The 15469-nt window shown below is 44.7% G+C and overlaps 1 protein-coding gene across 2 annotated transcripts in view; it reads left to right on the top strand.

The window, feature by feature from the left end:
* SPTBN1 (spectrin beta, non-erythrocytic 1) overlaps window positions 1–15469 on the top strand; it is a gene marked incomplete at both ends in the record, with an annotated part of 87818 nt that overhangs the window by 32511 nt on the left and 39838 nt on the right. For both annotated transcript variants that reach the window (XM_079550772.1, XM_079550773.1), the window contains 8 exons: window positions 3279–3430; window positions 7277–7450; window positions 9894–9985; window positions 11172–11252; window positions 12007–12122; window positions 13134–13246; window positions 13858–14045; window positions 15031–15148. In XM_079550772.1, coding sequence (XP_079406898.1) covers window positions 3279–3430; window positions 7277–7450; window positions 9894–9985; window positions 11172–11252; window positions 12007–12122; window positions 13134–13246; window positions 13858–14045; window positions 15031–15148 — 1034 coding nt within the window. The remainder of the gene's footprint in view (window positions 1–3278; window positions 3431–7276; window positions 7451–9893; window positions 9986–11171; window positions 11253–12006; window positions 12123–13133; window positions 13247–13857; window positions 14046–15030; window positions 15149–15469) is intronic.

The raw sequence follows: 15469 nt of genomic DNA, 5'->3' as shown, positions 1-15469 counted from the left end.
TTTCTCAGGCTTTTACCGCTGAGTCCGTGCTGCCTGGAGATTGCGTGGCCATGTCCCCCCATAGGGCCGCGAAGTCATGCTGGGGTGGGGAGGTTTTGTGGAGAGCCATGGGGCCCCTGGGCCACATTGGCGCCATTCACGGAGGGACTGTCCTCCCCCACTGCAAGCACCGCCCTTGCTCAGCTTCTCTGTTGCCTTCTTTTGACTCCTTTGACAACAACAGAAGATCCTATGTTGCTGCCAATTAATGGAACGGCACCAAGGTTTTCACAACCTGACACGGCATGTCAGTGTTTCCTACGTTGTGTCCTGTCTGTTTGAAATTAGGCTTTGATCCTTCATCTTTTTATTAAAAACACATGGATGTTCTTCCCATTGCTTTTCTTGTGATCTAAAGTGAGGGGGATTGTTGGTAGCCATAGCTTTTGACCAAGGATTTTTTTTAATGGATAGCTTCATAGTGATATCTGATAGCTTTCTTGTTTATCTAATATTTTCTGTGTCCAACTTTATCTTTAGGACACTGTCTGCCCGTTTTTCTCTTCAAGATGAACGTAACCACAGGGAACTCTGAATATGTTGATTGTGCAGTGATTAAATAAACTTGCTGAGCTGTTCTGGGGCTTGCTTAATCCACTGGAGCTGGTAAAGGGACATGGTAATTTCTATTGGGATTTTCTTTTAAAGGCGCCAACCATTACAAGGTTTTTAGTTCTGTGACTCATTCATTTCAAGAAACATTGCAACTGAAAGCTTTGGTAGACAAACACTTATGTGGATACAATATTCCCAGGAATGTGCTATAAACAGCTCAGAAAGAATGTATTTAGGGTTAGTAGATACTGTATTTAAATCACTGCCTGGATAGATGACCATTTCCACTGGTCAGAAGTGCTGTTTTTTTTTTCCTTTGGTCCAAGATTGCACTAGCTGAGCTGTTACACCGCTGGTGTGAATTGCAGTGTGGTTAGAAGATGCTGCAGCTTTTATTTTAGTTTCCTGATGTATAGCTGGGTAAGAGCTGTTATGTGTGGAACAGTTTCAGTGCATTAGCTTTGGGTCACTTCCTACTACATGGCCAAGTAGCAAGAGTAAACTCAGAAATGCAAGGGAGGAAGTGAAATCTTGGGGTGGGGTTTGCATAAACCATAGGTGAAGTGCTGATCTGCTCTCAGATCCCTTCTCCTTGCCACTGTTCTACTATATTACTTCTTTCCTTACTGTTCTTTTTCCTTGGGTTAATTTCCCAGCTTTCTGTCCTCTTCAGCCTCTGTTGATGCCTTGGTCATCAGGCTTTTGTTGCTTCCCTGCAGTCCCATGAGTGGAATGCTGAAGCTGGTAAGGCACAAGCTGGGGTAAAGCCCTGCGCTTTGGCCTCAACAGCCTCACGCAGTGCTGCAGCCTTGGGGCAGTGGCTGGGAAGCTGCACAGAGGTAAAGGCTGTGGGGCTGTTAACTTTGTGCCCAGGTGGCCAAGAAGGCCAACGGCACCCCGGCGTGTGTCAGCAGCAGGAGGTGAGCGGCCCTCCGCACTGCCACTGGTGAGGCCGCACCTCCAGTGCTGCGCTCAGCGCTGGGCCCTCACTGCAGGAAAGACACCGAGGGCTGCAGCGTGTCCAGAGAAGGGCAGCGGGGCTGTGAGGGGTCTGGAGCACAAGTGTGATGGGGAGCGGCTGAGGAACCGGGGCTGTTCGGTCTGGAGAAGAGGAGGCTCAGGGCAGACCTATGGCTCTGCAACCACCCGAAAGGAGGCTGTGTGAGGCGGGGTCGGCCTCTGCTGGCAGGGAACGGCCATAGGACGAGAGGGGATGGCCTCACGTTGTGCCAGGGGAGGTTCGGGTTGGCTGCTAGGAACAATTCCTTCTCCAGAAGTGATTCTGCACTGACACAGCTGCCCAGGGAGCGGTGGGGTCACCTGGAGGAGTCCCAGAGCCGTGGGATGTGGCACTGAGGGACGTGGGCAGTGGATGTGGTAGGGGCGGGTTGGTGGTTGGACTGGATGATCTTTTCCCACCTTTATCATTCTATGATCATACCCCCCCACTCTGTAGAAGCGCATTGCAGCCGGTGGGCACGTGCTGTCTTATGAAAGAGGGCATCCACTGGAACTCTGTGCAGTCAGACATAGACTTTGCATTCCTCTGCACTGTCATTGGCATTTTCTGTGTTTGCAGCTGCACGCTCGGAGTTGACAAGTTGGACATGTTACATTTTTGTTTAAGATTTATCAGTCTGTATGTCCTGTTTCTGAATGCATCAGCACCATTAAAGAGACCTGAGGAGGTTTAGATGCTCAGCTGCTTGGAAATGCCAACTGCTTTCTTTTGTAGGTCTAATTATGGACTTAGGATTCCAAGTTTGAGCACCTGTGTTTTGATAAATTTGGTCTGTAGTAGTTCCCAGCTCAATGAAATGACTTTCTGCTAACAAGGAAAGGCTTCATCCAAAGCCCTTGGCAAAAGAATTTAACCACAAAGATGTCTAAAATTTTCTGTCTGAGAGTTCTCAGCTTGGCAGATAGCTGTTCAGGAGTTTCTGAATTAATGTGTACTATAGTGAACCTGTGCATTAAGACAGCTCTCACATGCAGTGTTTTCATGTATGAGCAGTTGTGAAAGACTCTGGGAAGAGAATGTGGAAAGAGGCCATTTTTCCATGGTTAAAATAAATGCAAGTCTACCTCAAACATGCAGTTATGGAAGAGTTCATTATGATGTTGTGTAAATACAGTTACAAATGCTGAATCTGCAACCAAATACTGTAATGGGGGAAAGGGGAAGTAAATGAGAAGTTTGTTCTCTGCTTTTTTATACCTGTGCTAATCCAAAGAGACCTTTGCTATTTCAAGGGATCTGTTGTGGATTTGACTTGTATTTGAGAGCAGAAGTTGCCCTGTTCTTCCTGTGGTGGATGGTAACTCTTGAGCTAACTACTGGGCACTTTGATCAGTCCGAAGTGGCTTTTACATCGCAGCTCTATGGCTGACCTCTTCACACCTTGAGAAAGCTGCTTACATGAGCAGCATGCAAGTCTGCAATCTATACTCCAGATTTATTCCATAGATAGTAACTCAGTAAAATCCCCAGTGATGAAATGGAATGTGATAAAACAGGGAAAAAGGTGGATTTCTGATGAGAAGTCACATTTTCTGCAATGACTTGGCAGAGACGAAGCTGGCTTCTTTCACCTAAAAGACAGGATGTGTCTGAGCATCACATTCTCATCTGGGTACATGAAATGTGATTTATTTTGAGTAACACTGTGTTGTTTTCCTAACAGATGAACGTGAGGCAGTTCAGAAGAAGACTTTCACCAAGTGGGTTAATTCCCACTTGGCACGTGTGTCATGCAGAATTACAGATTTGTACACCGACCTTCGCGATGGAAGGATGCTCATCAAACTCCTGGAAGTTCTTTCAGGAGAGAGACTTGTGAGTGTTTGCTTATTAATATTCATTGTGGCTTTCTTCTTCATTTGTTTTGGTGAATGCTTGACCCAACTGAATATTGAAGGTTCAACACTGCAAGTGTCTTATGTATTAAATGAGGTAAGAAAGGTTTATTATTTCAGGAACAGCTGGATCCAGACACCATTAAAATATCTTCCTACTGGTTTAGGTAAAAACCAAAGGAAGTCTTATTTGAATGCTTATTGCAGGTGAGAGACTGAGCATTTGTGCAGCATGTTGCTGCTCCTGTGTCTGACAGAGGCAGGCCAATAAACAGTCCTCGTGAAATGCCAGCCCAAGGCCTGGGTTATCCCTTCTCCCCTCCCTAGAGTGTGCTGCAGGGGAGTGAATGACAGCAGGTTGGAGAGGGCCAGCTACATGCTGGGGCTCATTACAGCGCTTTCACTGTGCCATCATCCATCACATCCCACTACTCAGTAATGCTCCTGGGTGTACTTGAGTTTATTGCAGTAGATAAGGCTTGGAATTTTTTTTGTTATTGTTGTCAGAGAAATACCTAAAACGTATTTAATAAATAAATTCCTTGGAAAAGAAAGAAAATCCCTTTGATATCGGGTTGTGGTGGTAAGTAAAGCTCTCTAGTGAAAAAAGCTGCTGCATGACAGGAAAACTGTGTGATGAAATGGCTGAAGAATATCACTTTTTCATTCAGTTCCTTAAAATGATGGCTGTGCTCTTAACTATCTAATTTAAAGCAATCTTTTCAAAGAAATACAGGTCTTTAGCTAAGACCTAAGGCTATGTGAGGTTGCAGCTGTGTAATCGCTTGTCATGGAGCAGTCCTATTAATGAAAGCTCCATGGGCTAAAACCCTGGGTAATGAATTGAACATATGGCCTACAATGTAGCATCTGTATAGTGAAGCAAGAAAGGGAGATTTCCAAATGCATCTGTGAGGTTAGAAGGAATCTCTGGCATGCAGGACAGTATCCTGTCCCAGCATTGTGTGGGTTGTGGTAAACAATCTCAGTGCTCTGCTATATTTTGCTCGAGATGCGTTTCTCTCTGCGTCAAATAATTAACTTTGGTGAGGTGTTAGGATTGTCATGTCACTGCAGGGAGCACCAAGATCAGGTTTTATTTGTACAACATGCTCCCATTATTTGAGGATCCTGGCAGCATTCTGGCACCTCTGTTTAGATCTCTGTACCTACCTGCCAAGATTTCACTTTCAGTGTCAGTTAGCAGCAGTGAAGCTCAGACCAGCCGTGTGACTCGTGCTGCATGATTCATTTACATTTTTTACTGCAGGTTTCAAAAATGCAAACAAGGCTTATGCAAGCTGGGTGGGAAGTGTGCAGGAGTCACCCAATGAGACTGCTGGATCTGAGTTCACATCATCCTCAGCATATTGCATTGGCAGCTGTCTGCACTACCACGAATTCCTATTTATTGTAGCTTTGTTATCTCAGGATGGAGGACAGCAGTCTCTGTTTGAACAGTGCATTCCACCACACCTTTCTCTGCAAACAAGAGTACAGATAACGCAATGCACTAAACTTTGAGACCATTGCACACAGCACAGAAATTCCAGTAGGATTGGCACATAGCATACACCTGCTGATGTTCTCCAGCCTGTTGGAATTTGTTGTGCCTGTCACTGGTTAAGTTCTGACATTGCCGTGCCACCCAAGCAGAAATGTGAAGGCAGTATCTTATGCAGAAAACTTCAAATCAAGACAAGAAATATCAAATTTTAAGGAAGCAATGAACAATCCCAGTAACTCATCTAGATCATTATTTTAATATGATGTGTTTACTGATGCACTGGAACAGGAATTTTATGCACATATTTGAGTCCAGGATTCTGGGGCTGGATCCCATGGAGCAGAGCTGCTGTGCCATGCCCTCTGGGACGCAGCCTTTCCCTCACCCCCGCCTGCCCTCCCCTGGCACAGCTCCATGCCGTTCCCTTGGGCCGTGTTGCTGTCACAGAGAGCAGAGCTCAGCGCTGCCCTGTGCTCCCTGTGAGAGCTGCAGCCCCCACCAGGCCTCCCCTCAGCTCCTCTGCTCTGTGCTGAGCAAACACAGGACCTTCAGTGCTCCTCATACGACTTCCCCTCTGGACCCTTCTCCCGTGCTCCGTAGCCTTCCTCTGGGTGCTCTCTGATGGCTTTATGTCCATTTTGAACTGCGGCCCCAGAGCACAGGCAGTGCTGGCAGTGAGGCTGTGCAGCACAGGCCCGGTGCCCCCAGGGTACGGTTGGCCCTTCTGGCTCCAGGGCACACTGCTGGCTCAGGTTCAACTTGCTGCCAGCCAGAACCCCCAGATCCCTTTGCATGGGGCTTCTCCCCAGCCTCTCGTCCCCCAGTCTGTGTGTATAGCCAGGTTTGCCTTGTCCCAGGTATACGATCTGGCACTTGCTCCTGTTAAATTTCATATAGTTATAAGTGAGCGTGAGTTACAGTGGCTGATGTGGGGCACTCCAGTGTGGCAGCAGGTACAGTGTGGGCCAAGCTGCTGCTGAGTGCAACCACACTTCCCCATGCCTGCTGCTTCTGCTGCTCCCTCAGCTCCCTCTCCCCAGTGCAACCTGCAGGAGTCCATTAAACTTGATTTGGTGGTGCCAGCAGGTGAATGGATCCAGCATCATCTCCACTGAGAGCCTCCTCGGAGGGACTGTTGCACCCAAAAGCAGTATTGGGTTCATGGAACTGCTCCCTTCCTTGACCTGAGATCCGACTTTCTCTACTCTGTTCTCCAGCCTCTGGAAGAGATCAGTGCCAACTGAAAGTTGATGGTTGCTCTGGAGCTTACTTGTCCAGAGCAGCGCCTTGCTAGCGAGCATTTCTTGTGATGTGCTGCTACTTCAGCTGCTGTTTCTAGGGGACATAATTTAGCTCTGGCTGAAACGCTTCCCCTTGAATGCAGTCTGAAAGGAGGATTTTGCCTGAACTGTTTCCACAGCCAGTTAACTACATTCATTGCAGAAAACAAAGAAATTGTGTCAGTTAGTAGTTTGTCTTTTATCTCTGGCCACTTCTCAGTGAACACGGAACAAGCTATTCATCTGTAACCCCTATCTGCAGAACAAATTTGCTTCAGTTTTCTTCAGTTTTACAGCTGATTTTTGCACGCTGCTAGCACACTCATGGCTTTTTTCATTTGCACTGGGCCTTCATAAAATGGTGTTACTTTGGTGTGGCAGTTCCTCCCAAAAGGAGTCATTTGGAATAAACTTTGAATGTTAGTTTCACACTGCTTATCTACTTGAGCTGACAAAAAAATCACTTTTCTTTCTGAGGGTGTTTTATTGACTAGCAACCATCCAAACTGGAGTTGACTTTTCAGAGATCTGCATCTGTATTTACAGATCCTCTCTGGAGTGTTTGTTACCTGTCAGCTGTCGGTTAGTTGCGTATCTTTGTAGAGCTGTCCTTTTCAGTATGGAAGAGCTTGTACTGGAGAAAAGAGCAGCTTAGGAAAATGTAATCAGTGTGGTGTGAACTTAAAACAAACAAACAAACAAATCTTCCAGGTAGCGAGTGAGTTGCTGAAGCGCCTAGGTGGAAAACATGAAGGAAGGAAGCAAGTAAAACATTTCAGAAACAAAATGAAATTGGTTGCCCAGTGTATGTGGCAGAGGTCTGGGATGTTAGCAGTCCCAGGTTAGCAGATTTGACATGTGCTGCCATTATCCTTGAGATGTACACTGGTGGTCGAATATGCAAGACAAGTGCATGCAGTGTTGGTGGCCAGCAGTGGGCTTCATGGACGACTCAGCTTATTGGACTGAAGTTACCATGCTTTTTGGTTTTTTTTAATGAACAGTAATACATGCTTTTCTTCTCCTTTGTACCTTCTAGCCCAAACCAACTAAAGGAAGGATGCGCATCCATTGCTTGGAGAATGTTGATAAAGCCCTGCAGTTCCTGAAAGAGCAACGAGTGCACCTGGAAAACATGGGATCTCATGATATTGTGGATGGGAATCACAGACTGACACTTGGCCTTATTTGGACTATTATCCTGAGATTCCAGGTGAGGATGCATGCATTACATGCATACCTGTACACGTTTGAGTTTTCCATACTTACTTGTAGTCGGTTTTATCTTGCTTTTTAAGATTGGAGCATTCCTAAACCCTTCAACATGATAGGAGGTAAAGGTGCTTGGCATCTGATGAGGCATGCTCCAGAGCTGAGGGGAGAGAGTGTAACTTCAAGATCTTCTGTGGCAATCAGTGAGAATTAGGTCAGAGGTTTCCTGTGCAGAGGGTTATACTTTTTTATTTTTTAACTTCTAACAAATATGAAGCTCCTGTCACAGGTATATAGAATCATAGAATGGTTTGGGTTGGAAGAGACCTTTAAGACCATGTAGTTCCAACCTCCTGCTACAGGCAGGGACACCTCTCTCTAGACTGCAGTCCCATCCAGCCTGGCCTTGAATGCATCCAGGAAGGGGACATTCACAGCGTGGATTCACAGGGCAGCCTGTTCAGTGTCTCACCACCATCACAGTAAAGAATTTCTTCCTAATATCTGGTCTAAATCTGCCCCATTCCAGTGTAAAACCATTTCCTTTCATCCTGTCACTACTTGCCCGTTTAGAAAGTCCCTCCCAATTTCCTGTAGACCCCCTTCAGGTACTGGCAGGCCTCTGTAAGATCTCCTCAGAGCTTTCTCTTCTCCAGGCTGGAGAGCCCCAAGGAGGTGCTCCAGCCCTCTGATCATCTTTGTGGCTCTCCTCTGGACCTGCTCCAACAGTTCCATGTCTTTCTTGTGTTGGGGCTCCAGAACTGGACGCAGTGCTCCAGGTGGGGTCTCAGGAGAGCAGAGCACCTCCCTCGACCTGCTGGTCACGCTTCTCTTGATGCACCCAGGATATACACACATATATATTATTTAGGAGGAAATGCCACTCTCATCTCTTGTGGTGATTGTCATTAACTCGTCTGACTTTGCACTGGAGCATATGAAGGGTGCCTGCAGGAATCTTTTAGCCTCTCAGCAGAAGGCAGTGATTTCTCGCTTTCCTGCAAGTTGCACATTGCTCTTTGCCTTCTGTCAGGAAAGACTGGAAAATCCTTTTGCAAAAAGCTATAGTAAACAAATACAAGCTCTTTATTTTAAGGTTTTTCAGTTTTTTTCTAAATGTTAAGATGTCTGCCTAACTTTCAGCAACTGCAATGGGGCTTCACAGGAGCTGCGATACATTTTTTAAAAAAACAGTAAATCACATCCATAACATCAGATATGTTTGGCCATATAAATGTTTTTCCCTCCTTTAAAGTAATTGAGACACAGCCTACCATCTGAGATATCTAGTTGCTACGCTGCTTCGGATGAGCACTATTCCCATATTCCTTCCAAGTGTCCAGATCCTTTTTCCACATTGTGCAAACATCCTTGCGTTTGAGTTTTTCCATGATCTCCTTGCTCATCCATGCAGATCTCCTGACACCTTTGCCTGATTTCTTTCTCTTAGGGATGCAGTGATCTTGAGCTTGGAGGAGGTGGTAATTGAATACCAACCAACTCTCTTGGGCCCTCTTACCTTCCAGTACTCTAACCCACGGGATACATCCAGACAGGTCCTTGAAGAGATCAAAGTAGACTTCCCCTGAGGTCCAGGCTTGCAGTCCTTATTGTCCTTTTTCTTCCATACAAGACCCTGAACTCCACTATCTCATGATTTCTGCATCCAAGGCTGCCCCTGGCTTTTGTATCCCCAACCTGTCAGTCTTTGTTCATAAGAACAAGGTCTAGAACACCTCTTTTCCACCACCTGCACCGAGAATTTATCTTTGGCAGACTGCAGGAGTCTCCTGGATAGCTTGCAGCTCACGGTGCTGCTTTCCCAGCAGACATCTGGGTGGTTGAAATCCCTCATCAGGATGAGAGCCTGTGAGTGTGATGCTTCTTATAGCTGAAGCAAGGAGCACTTGCCAACAGCCTTCCCTTGGTCAGGTAGCCTGTATCATTCCCCAGCCACCAGGTGTCCTTTTACTGGTCTGGTCCCTAATTTTCACCCACAGCTCTCAACCTGATCATGGCTGTATTTCGGAGACAGCTTTTTTCAGTGCATCTGCTTCTTAATATAGAATGCAATTCCCCTACCCCTCCTGCCCTACTTATCCCTTCTAAACAGCTTGTAGCCCTCAATCACAGTATTCTGGTTTGCAGGGTAAAACTATGGTGCCGTGTAGAACAGGGTTTGCCTTGGCAATTGGAAATATTTTCTGCTGAAGTTCAAACTATAGACCAAAAAAACCCAGTAATGTTCCAGTAAAGGGCATATGAAGCTTTCACTGAATATTCTTAAACAAGGAAGAGGCTGCACATTCTTTTAATGTGCTCTTTGGGTCATCATAGACTTCCTTTGCTACTTACGTTATGATACAACGTCCTTCATCATTTTTAAGAAAGAGAAAAATGTGTTTTCTCAAAGAAAAGTTTTTAAACGTCTTTGTTAATTTCAGATCCAAGATATCAGCGTTGAAACTGAGGACAACAAGGAGAAGAAATCTGCTAAGGATGCACTGCTTTTGTGGTGCCAGATGAAGACAGCTGGGTGAGTGTGGATTAAGTGATTATCTCTAAAGCTTCTACAACGTTTTGAGTTTTCATTGAAATCATTTTAAATGGGCAAATACATACATCTCCTTAAGTGGATTTGAACTGGGAAAGTGCACTGATGTTTACAAGTCAGAAAATTCTGATTTATTAGGTTAATTCTGTGTGATAAACACAAATAAGTATATAGTAAATGCTGACCCTCCTACTTTGAAGAAATAATGGTGTCAAGGTTTTTGCTGCCATCATTTCCTTTTTGCACATATAATGATATGGAGACATCAACTGTTCCCCAGCCTGCAGTGCCCTTAATGATGCAGTAGTTGAGTCCCTGGTAAAGAATGATGTGCCGTTTGCTTATATCTGGATTTTTACAATCAGAGTGAAAGTGAAGTTGATGTGTACTGGGTTTCTGCTTTTCACGTGTAGTCTGTGAAATATCTAGAAGGAACAGAACTGTTCTGTGGAATTAGTCTAACTTTCCCTTTTGATTACAGCGTGAGCAGGCTGCAGGCAAGCTGATAATTTCTGTGTTCAGTCTGTATCAGTGTATATTGATTGATTAGGTTTTTCTGAGCATAAGAAGCTGCTCTCAGCTCTGTTGCCTCTTAAGGCTTTTTTTTTTTTGATTTTTCAATGCTCAAAAATAAAATTACTTCTTGTTCAATGGCATAAGATATGGATGTGTCTCAGGTGTGCTGAAACATGTATTCTGGCCTTCCAAAAGTATTTTTGCCCTCCAGGAATAATGCTTTTTCTGTTCACATTTACTCAAATGTAGTGGGATCCACCTATCATGGTGGATATCAGCAAAGGTAGAGGTTTGTCTCTTGCCCTGGTCAAATCTTTGACTGTGAACTAGAAGCTGGGGACCCAAAATTCATGACACAGATTTCATTTTGAGAGCTGTAAGAAAAATAAACCAGTGGTAAGCTGGCTTCATGTTCTCTGAATTTACGATTTAGCCACATGCGTATAAATTCCTCTGGGCAGTAAATAAGATGCTCTTACTTGTAGTGCCTGATTAGAAAACAGTTGTGATGATAGATTGTCCATCGAGGGAAGGAATGGCACACCATCAGCTTTACAACAAACACGTCACTCCTGCCACCAGCCCTCAGCAACAGGTTGCACAGAGCTGCAGCGGAGGTGCTGTATTCATTGTGTTCTCTTTGTTCTGGCAGTTACCCCAACGTCAACATTCACAACTTCACGACAAGCTGGAGGGACGGAATGGCTTTCAATGCACTGATACACAAGCACAGGTATGTGTGGGGACATGTCCTGGTGGGTTTTGAAAGCTTGGTCTGCTGAAGAGTGCACGGTGTTTTGAAGTTACCGTGCAGCTTGATTTTAAAACCTGTGGTTGAAGAATTACTTGAGAGTTTTACAGCAACTCGCCTTTCACTTTTTCACTCTTGTGTTTGCTGTGAGCTCATCTGGGCAACAGCTTCTCATACCGCGAGTTGCGTTTTGTTTCTTTCAAGAGAATAAAATATACACTCTGTTTGGTTCTGTGACTGACTCATTGGAGGAGAAGTCTTTATACCTTACTGCGTAGCCAGTTACGAGTTCTGAATTCACAGGCCAGGAGAGTGGAATGCAGTGGCAGCCTGAAGAGGAAAAAAGTCACTGGGCAGCGATTATAGAATCTGGTGCTAAAGTTGGACAGAAATTCAGTGCCACTCATTGGTGAGCTCGGGTGGTGTCAGTGGGATGGCTTACATGCTCACCTTGTCTGGAGGAGAGACTGACTTCCCATAGCTGTCCACTTGCCTTTGTCCCTGGTAAACTGTCATTATTTTTTGTGACGCGCTAGGTTCTGCTGCCCTGCTAACTGCTAGGTGTTACTTCATTCTTTTAATTCTCACACTGAAATGCATAGAGGTACTGGGCAAGTGAAACCTTGGCAGCATGAGAGGCCAGGTTTTCTAGGGATGGCACGTTCTATGTCATTTGTTCATGGAGGGTGGAAATGCTGTGCTTTGGCAAATCTAAAGAATTTTTCATCCTGTCTAGGCCTGATCTGATTGATTTTGACAAGCTGAAGAAATCAAATGCACACTACAATCTGCAGAATGCTTTTAACCTTGCTGAGCAACACCTTGGTCTTACTAAGCTCCTGGACCCTGAGGGTAAGAATTCCTGCAGTTTTAACGCTTTGTGGGCTCTATTCTCCCACCTTGTCAGAGGATGCTGTTTTGTGATTGCTTTTTGCATTGAAGAGCAGCTAGCAGGATGCTGCTGACTCACTCAGCGATACAGCCAGAGAGGGAAGGAGAGAGTGCAAGATGTCTCCTGCAGAGGACTGAGCAGTGGAACCAAAACAGCCCTAAATTCAGAATTTATATTCCCCCATCTGACAAGATCTCTGGACTGGCCACGTATACATAAAATCATTCCAATTAGAGGCATCCTTAGAGGTGTGCTCTGAAAAAAATATTTTTGTTTCTCGTCCTGAACCAGAAGATGACTAACGTGGATTTCACCCCGTAGTGAGCCATTTCTTTCAGACTCTTGGTGAGATTTATCCCAAGCATTTGTGAGGCTGTGCACTCACGTGCATCGGAAGGAATGCTCACAACTCCAGGACAAATTTTTTCTGTTACAGGGCAAATAAATAGGGGCCATGAGTCTGGGCAAGTTTCTTCTTGCTTGTTTTCCAGTGCCTCGTAATTGCTACAGAAAAAAACCGATTTGTTTTCCATCTGTGTATCTCAGAAGATTTGCCTGGACAGACATGCCATTCGTTTTGCATTTCTCCACATAGTGATAGAGCATTGAAGATGTCAGTCAGCAATAGGTCTGCTGCCTCACGTGGACACTGGGGAGGTTGTTCAGCCGTGCAGTCTGTGTCAAAGTCATGGACTAGATGCTAAGGCCCAAAGATCTCCAGCCCCAGCTTTAGCCGTGGTCTGCACTGAGGTGGATAGAGGAATACTTCTTAGTGACAGAGTGTACAGCATTGGGTAATCCAGAACCAGTCCAAAGCTGCTGAATGTTTCTGATCAGGACATAAATCTTAGGACTTGAACTGCCACTGAACCCATCTCTCTGACTCTCCAACCCATTCTTGTTGTTATTAGCTTTGTTGTTCTAGTCCATGCGCTCCCACTGTGCTAAGACAACTTTCGTTTGCTTTGCAGATATCAGTGTTGATCATCCCGATGAAAAGTCAATCATCACCTACGTGGTGACATATTATCACTACTTCTCCAAAATGAAAGCTTTAGCTGTTGAAGGAAAACGCATTGGAAAGGTTTGCAAATTGAAGTTATAAGTTATTGCAAAGCAATTTAAATCTTTCTGATTTTAGGGTTTTTTTTTTCCTCTTGAGTGTTAAACCTTAGAGAGTCCACTGTGTGGTAGTTCTTAGTTTTGCTTTTGAAATGCATTTTGAATGTTAAATATTCCCATCTGACCACGAGGAGTACTTAATTTCCAGCTGCCTCTCATTAGAAAACGTTTGGCTGGTGTTTTCTTTTTGCTTGTTAATTTTGCATCACTGCTGCTTTGCCTTTCCCATTAGCTGCTCCTCACCCTCTGGGTCTTCTGTCTCTTCTGAAGCCCAGAAAAAGTCTCTCATTGAAAAAACATGCTGTTGTTCTCTGCCCTTTGGCAAAGCTGCCCCCATCTTCACAGCTGGCAGACTGGATGTGAATCCTGTTGTAAGCTTCTGCTCTGCCCCTCTGTTGCCTTGGGATCATGGGAATTCAGCACCAAAAAATGCAAAGTCCTTGTACCTCAGGGAACACAGGCGCTGTGGCGCTCAGGGTGAGCGCCCTGATTCTTTGAGTAGCTTGCTGGATTTGGATGACTCCGCAGTGTGCTGCCCTTGTTACTCATCTTATTTTGTGCTGCTTGTTGCAGGTGCTCGACAATGCCATTGAAACAGAGAAAATGATTGAAAAATATGAATCGCTGGCTTCTGACCTTCTGGAGTGGATTGAGCAAACCATTATCATCCTCAACAACCGCAAATTTGCCAACTCCCTAGTTGGTGTGCAGCAGCAGCTGCAGGCGTTCAACACCTACCGCACAGTAGAGAAACCACCCAAGTAATCTTCATCTTAGCTTAAAACAACAGCGGTCTTGTTTTGTTCGGGCAGTTGTTGATTTAAAGAAAATACAAACGCATAGAAGTGATTTTAATCTTGGCCTAGGAGTTTGTTTTTCTGAGCATTACTAGATATCACATTTCTAATGGGCACTGACCATTGTTACTTGGATTCTATTTGTTTTATGCTATTTGATACGCATGTAGCAATAACAATAGCAGTAATAATAATTGAAAACAAGTGTGCTGTTTGCAGGATCTCATGGTACTGGAAGCTATCACTTCACAGAGGTGCCTGTCTTGTAATGCAAGCAGTAATAGTATACCATATTGGTATGGTAATATCACCATAGCAGCATATAATACCAAGATACAGCTATTAAAAGGCTCTTACTGTTTTTCTGTAATCAAGAGGAAGTGTGTCTGGCTTCGTAAAACATAGCTATCTTGCTAAAAATGATACAACCAAAGCCATGCAGATTATTTCTGGAGAGTTTATTTTAGCATTACGTTATTACACCTGTTTAGTATTTTTGTCTAATATAAGTTTTAATGGATAATAATTACAATCAAAAACATTACAGACATCCTCTAGATTGCAGCCTGTTCCCCAGTTTGTTTGTTTCCCAGGCATACAACTCAGGAAAGAGAGTGGGAAGAGTTTATGGAGTGCAGTGGGCTCTAAACAAAACTTCAGTTTCTTGGGTTGATAAAATAGGACAGTGCATGTAATAGAGTAAGAAAATATGCAGCCTTCTGTGCCTCAAAGAGGTTTAAATCTAAACTGACAGACAGCTGACTCCTGTGAAGGAGTGTGTTTGTTTCTGCTTGACCCAGCTGATTGCAGGGGTGAGGGCTTTCACACAAGATTCAGGTGTTTATCTGAGTACTCCATTCATGTCAATATTTTAAGGAAGTGCTTGATAATGCCTTGGTAACCATGAAAGCTTTATTGTAACACTATTCCTTTGGAAAATTTTGTTCAGGTTTACAGAAAAAGGAAACCTGGAAGTGCTGCTTTTTACCATCCAAAGCAAAATGAGAGCCAACAATCAGAAAGTCTACATGCCAAGGGAGGGCAAACTCATCTCTGACATAAACAAGGTAAACTGAGGCAGCCCATCCGTTGCGACTCAGTTGGTTTTTCTTTTCAGTGTCTGTCTCTGCAGGCTTTGCGTGCTGGGACGCTGTGAAGATAATATCTGCTGTCTCCAAGGCTCACGTAGGGACTGTAAGGGATGGGACAGGTGGGGGGATCTTTTCCTATATCTGAAACTCACTGATAGGAGCTGAGTCCCTGGATGGCTTCAGTATTTCTAAGCTCTTCCTCATGGAGAAAAGCGCGCAGTAGTTCCGAGCAGTCAGTTATGGATGTAGTAGCTCTTGTTCCTCTGGGGTCCTGGCTATTAATCAGCAGATAGTAGC

Source organism: Tetrao urogallus (genome assembly GCF_951394365.1).
Source record: "Tetrao urogallus genome assembly, chromosome: 2".
Classification (NCBI taxonomy): domain Eukaryota; kingdom Metazoa; phylum Chordata; class Aves; order Galliformes; family Phasianidae; genus Tetrao; species Tetrao urogallus.
Note: the sequence above shows the minus strand (reverse complement) of the source record. Positions and strands in the feature narration are given on the sequence as shown.